This window comes from Scardinius erythrophthalmus, assembly GCF_964197995.2.
Source record: "Scardinius erythrophthalmus genome assembly, chromosome: 25".
NCBI lineage: Eukaryota > Metazoa > Chordata > Actinopteri > Cypriniformes > Leuciscidae > Scardinius > Scardinius erythrophthalmus.
The window spans coordinates 12,308,163-12,332,157 of NC_138245.1; the positions used below are offsets into that span (position 1 = coordinate 12,308,163).

The following is a 23,995-nucleotide window of genomic DNA, read 5'->3' on the forward strand; positions in this document are numbered from 1 at the left end:
CATAGGTATCGCCGCATGACCTTGATCATGTGAAGTGGGTTTCCCCTCAGGAAGGTTTTGAGCCACCACTGAAGGTGCCTCATATACAGCAGGTCAAAAAGTATCACGTTGGACGCATCTGCCATGAGACCCAACAGCCTCTGAAAAATGTTTGACAGTGAGTGACTGGCCTAGCTTTAACACATTTACACCTAAGAGAATCAAATCGATACAAGCAGGAGACAGACGTGCCTGCATTGTCAGTGAATCCCAGGGCTAGAATCAACCAATCATCGATATAATTCAGTACTCGAATGCCCTGGAGCCACAGTGGCGCCAGAGCTGCATACAGACATTCCGTGAAGGTACGGGGTAATAAAGCTAGACCGAATGGGAGAACCCGATATTAGTACGCTTCGCCCCCGAAAGCGAACCTCAGGAACTGGATACGTGGAAGTAAGCGTCCTTGAGATCTATCATGAAAAACCAGTCATCGGACTTGATTTGTGACACGATTTGCTTTAGCGTGAGCATCTTGAACTTGAACTTCTTTACAGATCAATTTAGAAGGTGCAGATCTAAAATTGGACGCAACCCCCCCCCCCCCCCCCATCCTTTTTTGGAACAATAAAGTACCAGCTGTAAAACCCGGATTCCCTGCTGGGAGGAGGAACATGTTTTATGGCCCTCTTGTCCAGCAGAGCCTTTACCTCTTGTTTCCAACGCTGCCAAAAATCCTACTACGGGTACCAGACTGGTGAGACTGGCCTCTGATGTTACTTGAACAGCCAATTCGGTGCCCTGAAACGGTGAACCGGCAGGGAACAACCGAACTGACTGCTCTAAAACCCTGACAACGTATAATGAGGTGTTCACCACTTCCCCCCGAAAGGGACTACCTTCAGAAGCCTGACACCGGTGACGTCAGGACTTCTTCGCTAAAGCCTTAGAGATAATAATGGTCCTCAGATCCGTTTTACCCTTTAAAGACTTCAGCTGGCAGCGCAGCCCTAGCCCCCAGTCTTCCTGCGGGGGAACACAGGAATTTTGAATAATACAAATGATATATCAGATTTTTTATTTACTTCTCAGCTATACGTTTTACTGCAACATTATTAAACTAGACTAAAAATTATAAAAAAAATATGAAAAAAAATTGAATGTTGATCAAAATTATTTCTGGATATTGGAAATTAGTTATTTCTGGATATTGATCTATGTGCTAGGGGCAAAATTCTGTCATCTGCTGGTTAGAGAAAAACCTGTAGGAATTACAGTTGTAGAAAAAAGTTTATGACCATAAGAACATTCCAGCAGAGGCCCCATAGAGATCCATTAATTTTTTTATTTGCTCTGCTTCTGTTGCACTCTCTGTGAGGAGCTTGTAGACGGCCGAGACTGCTCCCGCCCAGCAGCCTCAGAGACATGAGGGCGAAAAGGAATACATTTTTGGAATGCTGTCACCTGTTTCTTTGCCTACTGAAATCTCTCAACGACTAAGGGTGACAGCGTCGCTGAAAGGGCCAGGAGGGGAAAGCGGGGCGTCCCCACAGAAAATTATTGTCTTTCTCTATTTCTGACAGATTTAACCATAGGTGTCTCACTGCGGCCGACTGACTTGGCCGTCTCCTTGGTGGCGCGGAGAGATTTTATAATGTTTCAATATATATTCACAAAATATATATCACAAAAGTTGTGATAGGAGCAGTTGGCCACCTCTATAAAAAATTAATGGATCTCTATGGGGCCTCTGCTGGATATATATGGTCATAAACTTTTTTTCTACAACTGTAAGTCCTACAGGTTTTTCTCTAACCAGCAGATGACAGAATTTTGCCCCTAGCACATAGATCAATATCCAGAAATAACTAATTTCCAATATCCAGAAATAATTTTGATCAACATTCAAGTTTTTTTCATAAAATTTTTATAATTTTTAGTCTAGTTTAATAATGTTGCAGTAAAACGTATAACTGAGAAGTAAATATAAAATCTGATATATCATTTGTATTATTAAAAAATTATATTTTTTATACAATCGCTCTGTAAAAGTTTGGGGTCAAAATGACTCCAAAGACCCTAAGTTTTAACTGTATAAGGGAGCAAAAGAGGGTTAATAGTACATTTTGTTGTCCCATTTGGAGTTTGACAGTGTCCTCCTATTACCATCATTGTATGCAAAAGAGCAGAATGAATATTCTTCTAATTTTCTGTTGTTGATTGTGTTCTAACAAAGAAAGAAAGTCAAAAAGGTCTGGACCTCGTGGCAATTCCAAACTATTTTATGTTTCTGCAAATTGTTGGCAAATTTAAATTAATTTGATTTTTAAAATCATCTTTTCGTACGACTTAAAATTGTATGAATTTGCCTCCAAATCGGCAAAACATATAATAGTAAAATTTTCTCATGATATCGCGCAGGGTTTGGAACAACATTTTCATCTTTAGGTGAGCTATCCCTTTAAGACGTGTTTTATTTGTCCTGATAAAAGTTAGCATTATCAGCAAACTTTTTGTTACATAAAAAGGTATCACTACTCCTTGTGCCCTCAATGTTTCTGGCCTCTAAATTTTTGGCTTTTAGATACAACAGATGGCCATGAACTATTAGAAATGACTCTTCAACGTGTATTAGGACAAATGTGCTTTTAGATTTCAAAAGAGAAATTTGTGTGACTGTGCTTTTAGGATTAGGTGTCCTGTGACACAATGGGTGGTTATAGTCATGAGCAGAACTACAAGTTGTGTCCAACGAACTTCTGGTCTGCCGATCTCTGAGGGCACAGGGACAGTTTTAAGGCAATCCGGGACATGGTTAGCAGGGTGAGGGGTAAAAATCATGCCATTCTACTTAAAGCTGCATTCTTTTATCACAGGAAACTTTTCTCTCAAACTCCCTTCTATCTTCTAAAAGTCAGAATAAACACAGAAACATGCAGACAAAAAAAGCATAAGTGAGGAGAAAAAAGAAGAGAAATTGACTCATTAATGCATTCGTCGTGCTGCCCTGAGCCTTTTCCTTTTGCCTGTGCCCAGCAGGAGCCCTTTTTATCAGGCCAAAGGACACCTTTCAGAAGACCATTAGTGAAACAGGGACAGATGCACCCCAGCAAATTCCCCCCTGTCATGAAAGTGATAGCGAAAGAAGAGGATAAAGCAGAACCCCACTTGATTCGTCCGGCCAGGCGAAGGCCTGACCTTGAGGCGGTGGGCGGGCCGCCTCCGTAGGACGAAGTGTCAGGCCTGTCATCCGGGCACCATTCCGAGCCAAAAACTCCCCCTCCAGGTTAATGGCTTTTAGCTGTTGTTATCTGAAAAATGGTAATGGATGGCACCCCAGAAGCTGGAGATGCAATTACTCCCATCAGGATCCTTCTGTTAAATATGATTTGACCAATCAGCATAATTTGGACAGTTTCGCATGATGGCCTTGGTAACGTGTTTTGCACCGATCTCACCCAGAGTGGCAAAGTGCACAGCTAATAGTGCACATGCCATTCAACAAATTGACATTTTCATCAGACGGAGACATCAGGATACTGCCAAACTCTGCTCCCAGGGGAGTTCAGGAGTAGAACAGGACTTTCTGCCCTGACGACTCTGATTAAACTCCTGGACATTCAAATTGCTAAAATAAATGTCTCAAATAAATGTTGGCATTGGAAAAGAGTGGTCCACCTGGCATGATGCACCAAAATTAAATGCCTAGATAAGGATGAAACAGCTTTCTTTGGAATACAAATGTGAAGTTTAGCATACAATAAAAGTAAATGTGACCAGGGATAATACAATTAGTAAAAAATAAGTGGCATAAAAGTACATAACAATACTGCATTTCTTAAATAATAATACAATATTTATGGTGCTTTTTGTCATTTGTGGAACTTAACAGCCCTTGGTCCCCATTCAGTTTCATTGTATAGAAAAGAACGACAGCAAAATGTCTGCTAAATTTCTCTTTTATGTTCCATGAGAGAAAGTCTTACAGGTTTGGAATTGGACAAGAAGGTGATGGCAGAGTTTTCATTTTTGGGTAAACTATCCTTTAAGCTCCTGCTGATGTGAAGACCCATTCCTTCAGCCTTCATCAAACCTGATAAAATCTACCTTCAGAAACAAACACCAGGGAAATAACAACATAAATATGATAGGGAAGAACAAAAAAATAATGTTATTCTTGTGATATCAAATCAGGGAGATTTCAGGAGAATTATGTCTCTCTCTGTTTACTCTGGGAAAACCCGCTACTGTGGATGAGTCACTGTTTACAAGCCATTTACAAACAACATTCTGCTTCAAATACATCATTGTGCATAACAAATTGGTTCCAAGTAAATTCAAGATGTGTAACCTGTAATTTTAAGTTTCTGTTACACTTTGCATTTGGTTCCATAAACCATATCCTAATAACATAAACCAAACACTTAGTTTATTTGTTCTTTCTGCCATATGTCTCTAGAGACCACATAACAGGTTTCAGCAGACTGAATCATGTGGCACATGCTATTGATCAGATGTTGTTGTGAACCTTATTAAGTCTTCCTTTACCCTCTACACCCCAGTTCCTGTAACCCAAGAACCATCACTTCAGTGAATGATTGCACCCTGGGGCCATACTGACACCTGGTCACAGGAAAACATAGATGAGGGATTTGAAGTTGAAGTCTGAGAGTTAGAAAGGAGAAGGTTACTCACAGATGTAGTAGTACTCGTGGCCTGGGCGAAACTCAAAGCCCAGAGAGAAGGGTGTGAAGAGCTGGAACTTCTCTGAGAACTTAAGGGGCCCGTTTGGACTCATTGGGCGGTTGCATTCCCAGCGCTTGAAGCCTTTCATGTGGTGGTTGCAGGTGGTGTAGCCGTCATAGTTGACCATAAAAAGGATGTAACGTTCCATGCGCTCCTGAGGAAGATGGTCCTCGTAGTGCGGACAGTAGATGTCCAGGTAGTCGTTGATGGCCACCTCCACTGTGTATTCACCATGCAAGAATCTGCAAAACAAACACAAACAACTTACTTGAGAGTCACAAAATTGCAAAAGATCTCACAATGACAGGACGAAGATTGAGAATGTAACATCTTTTAACACAAAACTCTTTTATCAGACAAAAAAAGAAATTGCTAGTAGCTCCTGTCACTCACACTGAAGATATTCCCTGTGTTGTATGTGACAGGATGGGATTGGTCAAGGGGGATTTGGTGCTAAAGGCCGAACTGACTGGAATGACCAAGTGGAAGTGGATGAGCAGAGATTGACAGGGGTTTAGAGAGAGAAAGCCACTTCATTAAGAGTTTTCACATGGTCTGGCTTCAACCCAGCTCTTCTGAAATGAGTTTGCTGGCTGGGGCAATTTAGACACAAATTGAGCACCTGCAGGAAGGTACGACTCAAGACACAGAAACAGCAGTCACTTGGCTAGAAACTGGGACTTCATATGCAGACAAACTACAGTGTGGATATACTGTGGACCTAAAAAGCATTTGGACGTTAAAGGGATAGTTCACCCAAAAATCTAAATTCTGTCATTGTTTACTCATCCTCACATCAAATTACTCAGCCTTTCTTCTGTGGACACAGAAAAAACACGGTTTTGCTTGAAAAGTGAGGCGTTTTTTTATTTACAGATATTGACAATAAAAAATGTTCTACAAGTAAGGTATTTAATCCCCCCAAAAAACCTGTATTTTATTTTGATTGGATCTAGCCTTAACTAACACATCAGATACATCAGGTTCTCTTACGAGAGGTCTCTCGTACTGCGTAAGATATCTTACGCTAGGGGAAAATCCTTTTTCCGCAAGATATTGAAGTCAAAAATTATCCTTATTTTTTTAATAATGCAAAACACGTTGCGGCAGCATACAGACATAGGCGAGAGAGCTCGCGCGCCTATTGGCTGCTCTGCGGCAACTGCAGCAGCCTATCGAGCAAGGCCTGGCGTGACGTCAGACCCAATGAGGGCGCTTCGCACCCGCTGCGTCACATCCCGCCGAAACGGGCGTGGCCTAGGCCTATAAATACAGCTCGCAGGCAGCTAATATCTGATTTTTCATCCTTCAAGCGAAGCACACGCATCGCTGGATCCGGAGAGAAGCCGCGCCGTCTGAAAAAGCCTTTCAGCGGGACGAGTCGACACTCTGAAGCCGCTGGCCGCGCCGCCTTCAGTCTCCTTCCTGCTGCGCTATCCGGCGTTATATCCTTTCTCTGCTACTGTGTTTTGTGTATGTGTGGTGTGTGCTCGCCGCCGCGACACACACTCTCATTGCACTAAAAGACCCGGGCGTCTTTTTCAAGACGCCCCTTTCCTGAGGATCACGCAGCTCTCACTGCGAGCTAGTTACTGCCTATGGTGACTCTTAGGACTCACCTGGTATCCTTCTCCGAGACTGCAAACCGCGCCGCTCACAGGGGATGTCAGGAGCGGACGGTCACGGGGCTAGCTTTCTCTCTCCCTCTTTTCGAGCTGCGCAAACTGCGCCATTCACAAGGGAGGCTGGAAGCACACGGTCGGGGTCAGTTTTTCTTTACGTTACAAGAAAGCTACCCTGCCCCTGCGCCCCATTCATGCGTCACTCACCGGCGAAAGGAGAAAGGAGTGTTTTTAGTTCCGCCGAGGATGGACTGGCCTTCAATTTCTCACACATTTCTCAGTTCCCTGATCAGGCGACTGGAAATATCAATATTGCAGCAAACGAGCCTGTTATAATACAAGCACGCCTGCAAGCAAACGCCGAAGAAAACATGTTGACGCTCTCTTATATGCTCGTGCATCTGATAGCCTTTGTGTTCCCCCCTGTGGCTCAGTGGCGGAATCTTAGGTTTTTCGCACGAGAGACCGGTATTCGAATCCCGGTCTAACGGCAGATAAATTATGCCGCCAATGCTTCGCTCTGTCAGTTCCATGAAAGGCGACTGCAGATGTGCATTTTGCAGCCAACGAGCGCGTTTTACAACCCGCTCGCCTGCACCCAAACACCGTTTCTATGGTTCCCGTGCGTCACTGGTGAAAGGAGAAGAGAGTGTTGTTAGTCCCGCTGCGGCCGGGCCGACCTCCATTTCTCACACATTTCTCATTCCCCTCTGAAGTTCAGGCGACTGGAAATGTCAATATTGCAGTGAGCAAGCCTGTTGTAATACACGCACGCCTGCAAACAAACGCCAACATGTTGACGCTCTCTGTTTCTATGGCAACTTCTCGCTCGTTCAGTTCCAGTAAATTTGACTGTTCCAGTGTATTCTGCAGTAAACAAGTCGGCGACGCAGCACGCTTGCCTGCACACAAACGCCGCTTTTACGGCTACCCAGATAAATCCCATAAGAGTGAATTTTCTGGTGTCCCGGCCATGGCCGATGGTGTTTTATGTGTAGAAAAAATGCCCACTGCCCATTCCTACACACAAGCACAGCCCGTCACACAGGGCTCGCGCACATAAAATCGACTCAGATCGATTGCGCATTAAACGTGGTAAATGTGCCCACTACCCAGTGCCCACAAACACTACGTTCTGCATGTCTCAAGGTTTCTGTAAAAACTAAACCAACGTGCATTCGCTTCACTCAAGTGGACAATGTTTTCAGTGTGGTAAATGTGCCTGCTATCCCGCGCCCACATCCACACACAGACATGATAGTTCCTATGGGACTCGCCCAGCCCTCCCCCTCTCGGTTGACCGACGCAGAGGAGTCGAGCGCGGGCAATCTGCCCGCTGTTATCAGCGCACCCCCTGCCTCAAATGTCATAAGCGCGATGCTTATGTTACAGCACACCGAAGCTTCTCTGTCGCTGAGCGAACGGAGTGCGCTTCGTATTCAACCCCTAGCCATTCATGCAGACGCATGGGCAAAGCTGCCTGGGGTTTCGAAGTGGGTGCTAGACATTATAAAAGGAGGCTATTCGCTGCAGTTTCGCCGACGCCCTCGCCGCTATACGGCGTGCGTCGAGACCACGGTGAAAACAGAAGTAGCACATTTACTTCGAGCCAAAGTTGCGAAACTATTGAACAAAAGGGCCATAGAGCCTCTCTCTCAAGTTCAGAGCGAAGGAGGGCTATACAGCAGATACTTCCTGGTGCCGAAAAAAGACGGGGGTCTCAGACCCATACTAGATCTAAGGCAACTGAACAGAGTGCTTGTGAAGCGACAGTTTAGAATGCTCACGACCAGAAAAATCCTCGCGCAGATTCGCAGAGGAGATTGGTTTGTGTCAATAGATCTGAAAGACGCGTATTTTCAAATACAGATAGCGTCACGTCACAGGCGATTTTTGAGATTCGCCTTCGAGGGCCAGGCATATCAGTACACAGTCCTGCCGTTCTGCTTATCCCTAGCACCCCGTACATTTACGATGTGCATGGATGCAGAGCTCGCACCCCTCAGACTGCGGGGCATGCGAGTACTGAACTATTTGGATGATTGGCTGATTCTAGCTCAATCTCGCTCAGAGCTCCAGAGCACACGACCATTTTACTCGATCACCTCGAGAATTTGGGTCTCAGAGTCAATTGGGCGAAGAGCTCTCTGTCCCCCAGTCAGATGATATCTTTCCTGGGCACAGAGTTGGACTCGCTGTCCATGATAGCACGGCTATCACCACAGCGCACGGTAGACATTCAGCACGCAGCGGGCTCTTTCCGCTGCGGCGCATCTGTCCCGCTCAAGAAATTTCAGAAGATGCTAGGTCTCATGGCCTCAGCATCATCAGTGCTTCAACTGGGCTTGCTCCGCATGTGCCCACTGCAGTTCTGGCTGAAAGCGCGAGTGCCACACGAGCGTGGACCTCCGGTCTGCTTCGTCTCAAGGTCAATCAGAAGTGCATCGCAGCTCTGAAACCTTGGAAGGCAAACGACTGGTACCAATCAGGTGTAAGCCTGGGGACTTCCTCGAGGGTGAGGGTGGTGTCTACGGACGCATCCACCTCGGGATGGGGAGCGCTGCTCGAGGGCAGACCGTTCTTCGGCCAATTTTTCTCCAAGAGCAGGGACGCGCTGGCTCATGTATGGCCCCGCCGCCCGCTCTATGCTTTCCCCCCCGTCTCTCTCCTGCCTCAGGTGATAGAGCGGATCAGGGAAGAAGGATGCTCAGTACTGCTGGTAGCACCGTTCTGGAAAAACCAACCTTGGTTCCCAGTTATGATGCAGCTAGCGAGCACTGCCCCGTGGCCAGTGCCAGTGAGGAGAGACCTCCTCTCCCAGGCCCACGGCTCGACTTGGCATCCTCACCCAGAATTGTGGTCCCTTCATGTTTGGGCCATCAACGGGTACCCGCTGAACTCCCAAAAGGAGTGTTAAACACGATCACGCAGGCTAGAGCTCTGTCTACGAGACGTCTCTACTCCTCGAAATGGTCAGTGTTCTCGGGCTGGTGCGCAGCCCGTGACGTGTCACCCACAGACTGTGGGGTGACGGAGGTGCTCTCCTTCCTACAAGAGCTGCTGGATAAGGGCAGGACCCCTTCCACGCTCAAAGTCTATGTGGCGGCTATAGCAGCGTTCTCGAGAACAACGCTTGGTCAGTCAATAGGAAGGAACGATTTAGTCATCCGCTTCCTTAGAGGGGCTAAGCGACTGAATCCTCCCAGACCTCCCTTAGTCCCCGTATGGGACCTTTCTACGGTGCTGGAAGCCATGAAAGGTGGCCCATTAGAGCCTTTACAGACGATTGATCTAAAACACCTGTCTTTCAAGACTGTGTTTCTGCTGGCTCTCGCTTCAGTGAACCGCATAGGGGACTTACACGCGCTCTCAGTGAGTGCGACGTGCATGGAGTTTGGGCCTAATGACTCAAGAGTTGGACTCAAACCTAAGCACGGTTATGTTCCAAAATCCCTCAACACACCGTTTAGGGCGCAGGTCATTTCCCTGTCAGCCCTACCGGTCCCTGATGAGGAAGGAGATGCGAGCCTCCTCTGCCCAGTCAGGGCATTAAGAGCTTATGTGTCTTGCTCGTCTGTTTTCAGACAGACAGAGCAGCTCTTTGTTTCGTTCAGCGGGCGTTCTAAGGGACTAGCCACGTCGAAACAGAGCCTATCCAGATGGATAGTTGACGCTATTGCGCTAACGTTCGCTTCCAAGGGCATACAATGCCCGTTGGGTGTCAGAGCGCACTCCACGAGAAACATGGCTTCATCGTGGGCCTGGTCAAGTGGGATTGCCTTGCAAGATACAGTGAGGAAAATAAGTATTTGAACACCCTACTATTTTGCAAGTTCTCCCACTTGGAAATCATGGAGGGGTCTGAAATTGTCATCGTAGGTGCATGTCCACTGTGAGAGACAAAAAATCCAGAAATCACAATATATGATTTTTTAACTATTTATTTGTATGATACAGCTGCAAATAAGTATTTGAACACCTGTCTATCAGCTAGAATTCTGACCCTCAAAGAACTGTTAGTCTGCCTTTAAAATGTCCACCTCCACTCCATTTATTATCCTAAAATTAGATGCACCTGTTTGAGGTCGTTAGCTGCATAAAGACAACTGTCCACCCCATACAATCAGTAAGAATCCAACTACTAACATGGCCAAGACCAAAGAGCTGTACAAAGACACTAGAGACAAAATTGTACACCTCCACAAGGCTGGAAAGGGCTACGGGGAAATAGCCAAGCAGCTTGGTGAAAAAAGGTCCACTGTTGGAGCAATCATTAGAAAATGGAAGAAGCTAAACATGACTGTCAATCTCCCTCGGACTGGGGCTCCATGCAAGATCTCACCTCGTGGGGTCTCAATGATCCTAAGAAAGGTGAGAAATCAGCCCAGAACTACACGAGAAGAGCTGGTCAATGACCTGAAAAGAGCTGGGACCACCGTTTCCAAGGTTACTGTTGGTAATACACTAAGACGTCATGGTTTGAAATCATGCATGGCACGGAAGGTTCCCCTGCTTAAACCAGCACATGTCAAGGCCCGTCTTAAGTTTGCCAATGACCATTTGGATGATCCAGAGGAGTCATGGGAGAAAGTCATGTGGTCAGATGAGACCAAAATAGAACCTTTTGGTCATAATTCCACTAAACGTGTTTACACAAATAGAATCATATTTGAATCACCACTCCCCCTGCTAAACCCATCTCGTTTTTTAGCAGTTTTTTTTATTATTTAAAAAAAGGGCACCTGACCGCAAAGCAATTGCTCCAGCTATTTTAATTGTATATCCATAAGCTATGTAAGATGTAAAATTGAAAGAATGAATGAAATAAATAATGCTTTTTGGGGCAATAATGTGCTGGAAAATAACTTTTTTTTTTTTTAAATGTCTAAGGTTTCTTTACTTTCTTTTTTCAATTATCACTAATAGTTTGTTTTATTTCTATTTTTAAGACGCAATTAAGCAAAAAACAAACAAACAAACAAAAAGACAGGTAGCCTATTTGCCTCATAGGCTACAATTTGATGAACTCTTAATATATCTTCGTGAAAAATTACATTCATGTGCAATGGGGAGAGTAGGCCTACAATATTTTCCTATGAACCACAGCGTGTTTAACACACAAACGATAAGTTCAGTTAAATTAAGTGAAATTAACAGTTTTGTTTTGATAGCTGTTGGCTTTATTCCTTACTCGTCGAAGTTTAGTTTGAATCGATCTGCCATGTTTTTTTTTTTTGTTTGTTTGTGTTTGTTTTTTGCATCTTTTATCCACACTAGTTCACTTTCTGTTAATTTATTGAAGTGTAGACAAAGCTTCCATGCAGGATCTGGGTGCTTGGTGTGTGAAAAATCGATCGTTAAATGGATATAGTGCATTTAATAGTGCATATAAATGGAAGTGCATTTAAACTCGCTTGCGCGTGCACGCGATGGGAAGTGCGATTTGTCCGGGGAGTCGGATTTCGGTCCAACACCGGCAACAGTAAATGGCAGTGAGCCCAGCCCACCCATCCGGGAAGTGTCAGCTCTTATTTTGAAAAGGGCTTATTGAGGGGGCGTGACATCACATTGAAGCAATACCCCTGATTGGCTCACTACACGTGTGGATCGTAGTCACACACTTAGCGGAAAGATAGTGCCAAAAAGATCTGTAGACGTGTGCAGAGGGATCTGTGAATGCCCTGTGATCTGCAAACGCGTGTAGAGGGATCTGTGAATGCCCTGTGATCTGCAAACACAGATCCAACACTTGCATGCTGAGCTTTGCACAGAATGTGTAAGAATGTCTTTTTACAGTGGTTTGAAAATACAAGTTAGACTGTGTTTGTTTGCAAATTGTGAGGAGGGCATTTGTAGATTTTTTAATGGAAAAAACAGCGAAACAGTTGTGCCAAAATTCTGAAATCAAATGCAACACAATCTACAAACAAATAATGACCCTCATGCGCAGACAAATCACTTTGCATTCATTCAAATTCTGGTAGTCAAGTACAAGTCACTGATTTCTATTTGTGAATCATAAAGAGTTTGTTTGCGGATTTTAAATCTATTTGTAGATTGCATTTTATATTTGTATGTCATGAAGAGTCTGTTTGTGGATTTTTTATCTATCTGTAGATATTGTTTTACATTTGCGGATCATGACGAGTTTGTTTGCAGATTTGGAATCTATTTACAGATTGTGTTTTACATTTGCAGATTATGAGGAGTTTGTTTGCAGATTTTAAATTTATTTGTAGATCGTGTTTTGTGTTTACAAATTGTAATATGCATTTTTGACTCATAGTCTCTTCATTTTCAATGATTATGGCATTATTTTGTCACAACAGCCAAACAATAGTGTCAGAATTCTGAAAACAAATGTGACACAATCTACAAACAGAACATGATCTTCACCTGCAAACAAGTCACTTTAAATTCATTTAAATTCTGGTTTTCAAGTACAAGTCACTGATTTCTATTTGTGAATCAGGATATGTTTATTTGTGGATTTTTAATCTTTTTGTAGATCATGCTTTATATTTGTGGATCACAAAGAGTTTGTTTGAGGACTTTGTATCTATTTGTAAATCTTGTTTTACATTTGCAGATCATGAGGACTTTGTTTGCGGATTTTTTATCTATTTGTAGATTGTGTTTTGTGTTTACAAGTTGTAATATCTATTTGTGACTTTTAGTCTGTCCATTTTCAATGTTTTAGGCATCAATTTACCCCCATAAGTCCCCTTCACTATAGACACTACAGAACATAAGCCAGCAAACTCAAATTAAGTGTTCACACTTCGAGAAGCCATACCAAGGCGCTTCATCCAATTTAACAGAATATCAAAGTGAAACAAAGATGAGATGAAATCAGAAGAAATGCACTGGGTTAACAAAAGCCTACACAAAAAAAGGTCTGTGCCAAAATCTAGTGAGCTGCCTCTCTGTCTACATCCCTACTGAAAAGCTCATAAAAAAGACAGATTTGAAACATTCTAAATAGGCAGCAACTTATGATTTATAAAAAAAAAAAAAAAATACAGTTGATTTAAGAAAAATGATGCTATATATATATATATAGAGGGGTCTTGAATCAGCCAGAAGGGGTTGTATTCGCTATAACAACCGCCTCACTCTACATTATCCCGCTTATAACATGGCTACCTACCAAATAAATCAATAATTTTATACGAAATATTAATTTCTTTTTATTGATTTAAAACCAATTGTATTGCTTTCGCTAAAGAAAATAGTCTGTTCCGTCTCTACGGTTAGAATCCTGCGTCCATGGCAACGCTCTGCTTTGCATGGCAACAGTGTGTTATACTTCGCAGCGGTCTGTTATCAATAAATAACAGACCGCATTCTACATTAGAATTCAACCAAGCCATGTAATATATATATATATATATATATATATATATATATATATATATATATATATATATATATATATGTATATATATATATAAGTAAAAATAATAATAAACTCTCCTTACATTTTGAATACATATGAGTTTACACATCTTAATCATTATTTTCAAAAATGTTTTTACATTTATTTTGTAAGATAAAAAGTATTTTTAACAAATATCATGATTTATTTAGGAATAAATATCATGAAGTTTTTAGGAAGTCGCTCCACATGACATTTCACAAGCTGATCTAACCTTCCCTTGCCATAAAAAGGTCAGATTATTTGATGTTTCTGTATGTTAGTTGCACCACATTATACATTACAAATGTTTTCCAAATACTAGTATCAGTGAATCAGTTTTGTTAAAATATTTTTTTCTTATAAACAATAAAAGATTATGCTAACTATTTGCTTTCTTTCTACTTACTTCTTGGTTTCTTTCCAAGAATTTCATTCTTTTAATGAGGCATCATACTGGATCAGAACAGTTGTAAAATTCTAACATTTTTCATCAAAATTAATTTGTTGCTTTTTGAATTTGGCCAAAAGAAGGAGCATTAAACTGCCTATCTTTTAGAAAAGTCTCTGCATTTGGAACGTCTATGAACCGGAGACAGGTTTGGAATGGAACTAAAGACCTTATAAAACCTCCTCCCCCAAAAAAGCAAATCACATGATACACAAAGAAAATTAAAAAAGCTTTACTTTGTCGACTGTTAGTGTAGTCTATATAAATCAGAACATCACATGGTGTTTTTTAGGGGAGAGAGGGCAGGGACAGGGACAGGGCCAGGGGGTGAGGGGGCAGTAGGCAGGGGGTTTGGAGTGAGATTTGGCATATGATGACAGCTAATCTAGGTCTGGAATTACTGTCAAAGGGCCAAGCCAGGCCAAACACCAGCTGTAGCAGCACATGAAGCTCCTCCAGACATCTCCTTGCCTTATCTTAGTGGCCCAGAGAACAACCTCATTCACACTGCATGACTGAATGTATCCCTTTCTCCATTTCTTTCTGTCACTTTTTTTTGTCCATCAGCAATACTTTAAACCCCAGACCTTATATAAACGGCAACATGGACTACATCACTGATGTTGTTCTAGTTTGCCTCGTAACCAAAAAGCTCAATAAAACATTTAAAAAAATCATAATAATAAATAAATAAATAAACATGTTCTTCTTATAGCGCCTCAGCACCTCGATATTTCTCTTCCTGGAAAGTAAAATGCTTCATTCTCTGCAGAGATGCGCAAACTCCATCTTATTTTCTTTGAGTGTTTTTGTGTCAGTTTGCCTCTAATCACAGCTTTCCAGTAAATGGTATCGAGAGCTCAGCAAAGAGTAATGGAAGCAGAACTTCGCCATAGGACCCTCCTGATGTTTACGGAGCCCTAAATTTAATCATCCTGCCAAAAACAAAACAAAAAAAACAAAAAAAAAAAAAACATGTGTTAGCTGCCCTTTAATACAAAGTGCGTTATCATTACTACACATTTCGTGGATCAGGCATATCTCTTTCAGATTTATATGGTGCATTATGCCTTAACAAATCGATATCAATGCCCTTTCCTCCCTTTCACTCCCAGATGTCATTAAATCTGGAGTCGTCGGCCAAATGATCCAACACACCGAGGCAACACGTCATTCCCTTTGATTCAAAAGTATCTTGTTATAAAAAATGACCTTACAGCCAGTGGCTTGTGGGTACAGGGTGGCGGAGGGAGGAGATGACAGATGGAAATATCAATAAGTGAGCCCAGAATGTTTAGAGAGAGCTAATGCATGCAGTTAGGTGAGCTCGCTTCATCCATCATACTGTATTCACCGGTCTATCTCCTCAGGTCCTCTGAGCACAGTCCTGATCAGACCTCCCTGAACTCCTCCTCCTTCGCTGCTACATCAACAGCTGATCTCATATCATCTCTAAATGAGCTGTACAGCCTCCCTTTCTCTGTGTGATATTTTCATCATGTCAACAATCCAGATAGAACCACAAAAAAGTTATATATTCTGATGCCAAAAAATAACCTTTTTGGTTTTAGAAAGAACACTTTCTTTCTTTTTCTTGACATATTCTCATTTTAAGATTGAATGGAAAACAAAATTGGACCTTTGCTAAAGTTTTCTTCTCAGAACTTTCTCCTAAGAAAAATATCCTCAACATCACACGTCTCTTCAGAAGATATCTCAATAATGTGGGCTGAAATTTGTCAAGATAACCTGTGTAATCAAAAGTCTGAATGTATGAACTCATGGAAACCAAATGATCTGAGCATTGCTATCTACTTATTAGGGTTTCAAGCACGAAGTGTGTGATTGTCCAAACTGTAAGTGCTAGAGACTTGAAACTTGGCCAGGTGGTAGTACAAAAATCGAGGAGAGGTTGACAGAGTATTACCCAGATTAGCCAATAGGTGGTGCTACAGCTACCAAAAGTGCAAAACTGCTCATAACTCCTAGACCGTATGCCATAGACTCAAGAGTCTTATATCATTGGAATCCAGACCTCATGACAAACAAAACGTATATCTCAGATTTCATTTCTGGTATGCAAAATTGTCTGCCATTTTGAATTTTGTCAAAAAACTACTTTTTCGCCCGATCAGAACCAAACCAGTGCAGAAATGTTCTCTGGACTCTCAATAATTATCAAAAGAAAAGTTGAAATTTCGATTCTCGGTTGCTAAGGGGCGCCAGAACGTGTGTTGTGGGAGGAGCCTATATTACTAAAATGGCTATAACTCAAGAAGTAAATGAGATATCTTCACCAAACTCGATACACATATGTATGAGTTAAATTTGAGGTCACAGTAAAAATCACGACGACTGAAGACTAAGTGGCGCTATAACATGAAAAAAAAACATATAAAGGGCCATGACCACTTGACCGTTAGTCCGACTGACTTGAAAATTGGTATGCAGTGTCTTGATCCAAGGTGCCATGTATGTCTATGAGGACATTGGTGTATGTCGAAAAACATGGCCGCCATCGGCCAATGAAGTTTGAGCACCTATTAGACAAGGTTAACGGAGGCCGATCGGAACGAAACTTACATAAACGATGGGCATGTTTGACTCATGGCCCTAGAGGTCTGTAAGAATTTTTAAAGAAATCGGCGCTAACGAGTTTTACGGCTCTGTAATCACGTGGTGTTACACACATCAACACAATATGCATATCATTTGATAGATCGCCTCATTCTGAACAACTTTGCCTCAAGAATCACTTCTGTCAATCAAACCGTTCATTAAATATTCGCGAATATGTTAAAAACCTACTTTTGCAAACTACTCCTAGGTTTTTCGCCCAATCGGAAAAAACAAACCAGTCTAGGACAATTCTCTGGACTCTCTAGATCAATAATTATCAAAAAAGTTGAACTTTGCCATTTGGGTTGCTATAACAGCGTCATTTAGAAAATGGGTGTGGCAAAATACACTCAAAAGCCTATAAATCCTAAACGCAAAAAAAAATTCCTATGGTAAATTGCCTGTATTGGCTGTAAATGGTCTTTTCCATCTATTATGTCAGTGGTTCTCTTACGAGAGGTCTCTCGTACTGCGTAAGTATATTACGCTAGGGGAAAATCCCTTTTCCGCGAGATATTGAAGCCAAAAAATTATCCTTAATTTTGTATTAATGTAAAACGCGTTGCAGCAGCATACAGACATAGGCAAGACGACTCGCGTGCCTATTGGCTGACCTCGAGTGGTCGACGCCTGAGCAGCCTGCTCACAACCGGCTGGATGGATTTTTCCTCCCGGGGGATCGCGCTTCGCCTGCTTCCAGACCTGCACCCTTTCTTCCTGAGCTTCACAAAGAAGTCGCTAAGTCATGGAACACCCCCCTCTCAGCTAGAATGCGCCCATCTGTCTCGCTGACATTCTCCGCTGTTGACTGTGCCAAAGACAGAGGATACCATTCTCTCCCGCCGGTGGAAGAAGCTTTAGCGGCTCGCTAAGTTGATACCTTCTAAGGCTTGCCGCACGACGTCAACTATGCTCAGCCACGCTTACACCGCTGCTGGACAGGCTGCGTCAGAGTTGCACACGATGGCCACACTGCAAATTTTCCAGGCCGATCTCCTCCGAAAGCTGGATGAGAAAGGACCGGAAGCAGTTTGCGTGCCAGACTTGAGGAGCGCCCCGGACCTCGCTCTCCGTGCCACTAAGTCTGCTGCACAGGCCATAGGACGGAGCATGGCCTCTCTCACTGTAGCTAAGAGACATCTATGGTTGACGCTCTCAGAGATGTCTGAGTCAGAGCACTCTGCGTTCCTCGACGCCCCTCTCTCTCCTGCCGGCCTCTTCGGATCTTCTGTCAATGACTTCGTGGAAAGATTCGCTGAGGTGCAGAAAGCATCACAGGCCATGAAGCACTTCCTCCCGAAGCGCTTCAGTTCCACAACAGGCCGTGCGAAACCGTCTGCTTGGAGCTCACAACCACAACCTCCGCCCACCGCCGCCACTTCGCAGCACCGACAGGCCTGAAGCTCGAGACCGCGCTCTCGCTCTACTAGCCGCCGCCCCCCTCTGCGTGGGCCCCGGCCTAGGATTGCGGTGAAGCCCGAGGTCCCGAAGTCGTCCTAGCACGCCTAGGGAAACAACGATGTTCAGGTCTCGCTGCGGCCAGACTTCCACCAAAACTTCTCGCTCGTTCAGTTCCAGGAAATGTGACTGTTCCAGCGTATTTTGCAGTAAACAAGCCGGAAACCATTGCCCGCTTGCCCACGACCCAGTGCCCACAAACACTACGTTCTGCATGTCTCACGGTTTCTGTAAAAACTAAACCAGCACACGTTCAGTCTGCCCAGGCAGACAGTGTGTTTAGTGCAGTAAATGTGCCCGCTGTCCCGCGCCCGCATTCACTCACAGACATGACAAGTCCTACGGGACTTGTCCCGCCCTCCCCCTCCCGGTTGACCACCACACAGGAGTTGAACGCGGGCAGTCTGCCCACTGTGATCAGCGCGCCCCCTGCCTCAAATGTTACAGCACACCGAAGCTCTTCTGTCGCCAAGCGACCAGAGCTCGCTTCACATTCAACCCCTAGCCATTCATGCAGATGCATGGGCAGTGCTTCCCGGGGTTTCGGAGTGGGTGCTAGACATTATAAAGAGAGGCTATTCGCTACAGTTCAGTCGACGCCCCCCCACCATTGTGCGGCGCGCGTCAAAACTACGGTGAAAACAGAAGTAGCACACCTACTTCGAGCCGAAATATCGAAACTGTTGAGCAAAGGGGCCATAGAGCCTTTAACTCAAGCTCAGAGCGAAGGGGATATTGTACTGTACAGCAGATATTTCCTGATACCGAAAAAAGACGGGGGTCTCAGACCCATACTAGATCTAAGACAGCTGAACAGAGCGCTTGCGAAACGCCAGTTCAGAATGCTCACGACCAGAAAAATCCTTGCGCAGATTTGCCGAGGGGACTGGTTTATGTCAATAGATCTGAAGGACGCGTATTTCCAAATACAGATAGCGTCACGTCACAGGCGATATTTGAGATTCGCCTTCGAGGGCCAGGCATATCAGTACACAGTCCTGCCGTTCGGCTTGTCCCTAGCTCCCCTACATTTACGATGTGCATGGACGCGGCGCTCGCACCCCTCAGACTGCGGGGCATGCGAGTATTGAACTACTTGGACGATTGGCTGATTCTAGCTCAATCACACTCGGAGCTCATAGAGCACACGACCATTTTACTCGAACACCTCGAGAATTTGGGTCTCAGAGTCAATTGGGCGAAGAGTTCACTGTCTCCCAGTCAGAGAATATCTTTTCTGGGCACAGAGCTGGACTCGCTGTCTATGACAGCACAGCTGTCGCCACAGCGCGCGCTGAATACTCAGCGCGTGGTGAATTCTTTCCGCTGCGGCGCTACTGTCCCGCTCAGAAAATTTCAGAAGATGCTGGGTCTCATGGCCTCGGCATCATCAGTACTTCAGCTGGGTCTGCTTCGCATGCGCCCACTGCAGTTCTGGCTGAAAGCGTGAGTACCGCGCCGAGTGTGGACCTCCGGTCTGCTTCGTCTCAAGGTCAATCAGAAATGTATCTCAGCTCTGAAACCTTGGAAAGCAACCGAATGGTACCGATCAGGTGTAAGCCTGGGGACTTCCTCGAGTGTGAAAGTGGTGTCTACGGACGCATCCACCTCGGGATGGGGAGCGCTGCTCGAGGGCAGACCGTTCTTCAGCCAGTGGTCAGAACGGGAGAGGCTTCTGCATATAAACTGCCTGGAAATGCTGGCGGTAGACAACGCGTTGGCGCGTTTTTGTCCCCAGATAAGAGGGCACCACGTCTTGGTCCGTTCGGACAACATGTCAGTGGTGTCTTACATAAATCGCCAGGGAGATGTCAAGTCCCGAAACCTTTACAGGCTGACAGAACGCCTCCTGGTATGGGCTCAGCGCAACCTGCCAGGTCTTCTCAATATAGGACCAGACAGACTGTCCAAGAACAATGTTCCCTCAGGGGAATGGTCTCTACACCCACAGACAGTCCAACTACTGTGGAAGAAGTTCGGCAGAGCGAAGGTAGACCTGTTTGCGTTTTAAGAAAACGCTCACTGTCCGGAGTTTTTTTCCAAGAGCAGGGATGCGTTGGCTCACGTTTGGCCCCGCTGCCCGCTCTATGCTTTTCCCCCCATCTAGCTCCTGCCTCAGGTGTTGGAACGGATCAGGGAAAAGGGATGCTCAGTGCTGCTCGTGGCTCAGCTCTGGAAGAACCAGGCCTGGTTCCCAGTTCTGATGCAGCTGACAAGCACTGCCCCTTGGCCAGTACCAGTGAGGAGGGACCTCCTCTCTCAGGTCAAGGGCTCGATTTGGCATCCTCGCCCAGAGCTATGGTTCCTTCATGTGTGGGCTATCAACGGGTACCCGCTAACCTCCCAGAGGGAGTGTTAAACACGATCACGCAGGCTAGGGCCCCGTCTACCAGACGGCTCTATTCCTCAAAATGGTCAGTGTTCTCTAGCTGGTGCACAGTTTGTGGCATATCACCCCCAGACTGTGGGGTGACAGAGGTTCTCTCCTTCCTACAAGAGCTGCTGGATAAGGGTAGGACCCCATCCACGCTCAAAGTTTATGTGGCGGCCATAGCAGCATTTACTAAACCAATGCTTGGCCAGTCACTTGGAAGGAACGATTTAGTCATCCGCTTCCTTGGGGGAGCTAAGAGGCTTAATCCTCCCAGACCTCCTTCAGTCCCTGTGTGGGACCTTTCTAAGGTATTGGAAACAATAAAAGGTGCCCCGTTCGAGCCTATCCAAACGATAGATATCAAACACTTGTCTTTCAAGACAGTGTTTCTTCTGGCTCTTGCTTCAGTGAAGCGCATAGGGGATTTACAAGTGCTTTCTGTGAGCGCGACGTGTATGGAATTTGGGCCAAATGACTCGAAAGTCATACTCAAACCAAGGCACGAGAGGCATGGCCTCGTCGTGGGCCTGGTCCAGTGGGATTGCCTTGCAAGATATATGTATGGCGGCAGGCTGGGCGTCCCCGTCTACCTTTATAAGATTTTATAACCTAGAGGTTCCCGCCTTACAGGCTAAGCTGTTGTCGGTCTAATAAATCAGTACTGTCTGTTCTGATGCTATCGGTTCAGAATACTGAAACTGCTGAGCGCTGCTCGCTGATCGACCAAATTACTTTTGGGCAGTGCGTAAGTAAGACCCACAATATTCATCAGTTCAGGCCGAGTTTTTTCGCCCTGTCTGTATGGAGTACTATTAACTAATTTGCGCCTATGGGACGCTACTGAATGTGGGAAAGGAATGCTATTCTCACTCCTTTTTTCCCGGACTCTCTGCGAGTTCCCTTGGTGATCGTGCACTATATGAGCCCCGGGCACCTGCCCTTGGGACTTTGGTGTTGGATCCCAGCACACACGGCGTTTTACATTGGGTCCCCTAGCGTAAGATACTTACGCAGTACGAGAGACCTCTCGTAAGAGAACGTCCTCGGTTACTAACGTAACCTCGGTTCTCTCTAGAAGACGGAACGAGTACTGCGTATCTTGCCATGCATGCAACACGCTCTGGTTCGCTTCGGCGATGAAAAACCAGATACTAGCAGCCCCGAGCTTTATTTATAGGCCTAAGCCACGCCTGTTTCGGCGGGACGTGACGCAGTGGTAGGCTCGATCATTGGGTCGTGACGAATGGCCTCGCTCGATAGGCTGCTGCAGTTGCCACAGGTCAGCCAATAGGCACGCGAGCCGTCTTGCCTACGTCTGCATGCTGCCGCAACGCGTTTTACATTAATACAAAATTAAGGATAATTTTTTGGCTTCAATATCTCGCGGAAAAGGGATTTTCCCCTAGCGTAAGATACGTACGCAGTACTCGTTCCCTCTTCTAGAGAGAACCGAGGTTACGTTAGTAACCGAATACGTTACTTGCTTGCTAAATAAAACTTAACGTCTTTTTACGCATATGTCCTTAAAGGCCTTAAATGCTTGAACCCAGACAAATGCTGATTGCAGCTTTAATATTATAACTACAATTGTCTCAGTAGATTCTGCAATGCAATGCAATGTTCCTCGGGTTCTCCTGAAAAAAAAAACACAGGAACAGATCTGAACATATAATGTAACATCTACATTTTTAAACTCTAATAAAGGCCAACTCAACACAATACAGCAAATAATAGAAGTAGGGTTCTTTGCAGAAATTAAGGAGAAGCAGAAAACTAACAAATCATATTTATTTTAAGGCTGATAAACTTTTCTTCATGAATTTTGTTTCAGATTTAATTTAATTCTAAAATATTCAATCAGCGAGGCTGTAAGATATTACATCCTAGAAAGTGCAAAACCTGTACTAAGTTTCTTGCTCTTCCTATTTGGAGAAAATGTATGTGTGCAGAAATCCAACTCTGGATTTTGGGGCTCTTTGGGCTTTAGTTCATTCTTCAGCCTCTATCATTTCAACAGGACATCAATTAATCAGACCAAACTACTCTCGTTTGGCGTGTTTAGAAGGAGGGTGACTCTCTGGGTGAACTTTCCTGGTGGTTGCGATTAAAGAAGGGGTTTGAAGTGCTGTGTTTTTTACATCAGTGTCTGGCCGCCAGAGAGCCTCAGATCCAGATTTCAGAACTTCCTTTAGTAAATGTTTGCCTGTAGAATAGCCTGTTTTCCAGGCCCATAGTAGGAAGCATCTTTAATGGAAGAGGTTAAAACCAAGAAAGCAGATCAGATAAGACAGAATTCATGATTTATCATGATATTTAGACCCTCCTGGTTTTTACAAACAGAGCCGCTTTGACTATTTGAGCCTTTAATATATGTCTCTCAAGCAATGTTGCGAATTTCAAAAATTGGGTTTATGAAGTGGAAAAGTGGTTTTGAGTATTTTATAAAAAAAACATCTATCGATTAGGTTGGGGTCGGGCGGGGGTCTACCTCTGTACAACTGGATAAAGACAGTCAAGCTTTCTGTAAGGAGAGAGAAATGAGACAACTCTTTCATCTTTAGAAAGCCATAGACACTGAGCAAGTCATAAATTATATTTTGCACCACAACCTGCCACAGAGCAGATGCTAAAATTTGCCAAGTTCTGTCAGGTCAAACAAAAATGATGAGTTTGTGAAGGTCTTCTGGAGTTTGGCCCTCATTTAGAAGTTCTTGTTGGTTTTGTCTGTCCTGAACCTTTAGTTGAGTTGCAGCCGAAGCAAATATGTGTGTTTATTTAGCAATTAACCAATGACCAGGCCATAATAGTTTAGGGCAAATAAAGCCAGCTAATAACCTGGCACAAGCCTCACACATTCAGGGTAATTCTTCTTCAAATGCATCACTACCTCCAGCGTGCAGCAGGGCTATATGCTGGGCCCGCATGAGTTTTATGCCAGTGTTTGTCTGCCCTCCCCCTCAGTTCAGCATAGAGTTTAGCATGAGTGTGTGTTTGTGTGCATGTGCGCGAGAATGGCCCTTTGTGCCGACAGCTCTGGGTCTGGAACCCATTTCCACATGCTCAGCTTGGGCTTGGTCTGTGGACTACCTCTCCCCATGTGGAACATGTTTATTGTTCTTTGTGTCAGGCAGACGCCGAGACCTCCGTGGCCCCCTCTTCCCTCCACATCTCCCCGTAATCTCTCCTGTTATTCCAACTCTGCTTGAGCAAATTTTCTATCACAGCATTTATGCAAACGTTATCCCAGCTGACGTTCAGCCAGGGCTAAAAAACGTTGTCATGGGAGGGGGGTGGTTGAGAAAAATTAAACAAACAAAAAAGAAAAAGAA

General features: G+C 44.4%; 1 protein-coding gene across 2 annotated transcripts in view; it reads right to left on the reverse strand.

The window, feature by feature from the left end:
* The window catches only part of efna2b (ephrin-A2b), a 191,562-nt gene that overhangs the window by 19,441 nt on the left and 148,126 nt on the right, over positions 1 to 23,995 (reverse strand). For both annotated transcript variants that reach the window (XM_081358068.1, XM_081358067.1), the window contains one exon: positions 4,675 to 4,967. In XM_081358068.1, coding sequence (XP_081214194.1) covers positions 4,675 to 4,967 — 293 coding nt within the window. The remainder of the gene's footprint in view (positions 1 to 4,674; positions 4,968 to 23,995) is intronic.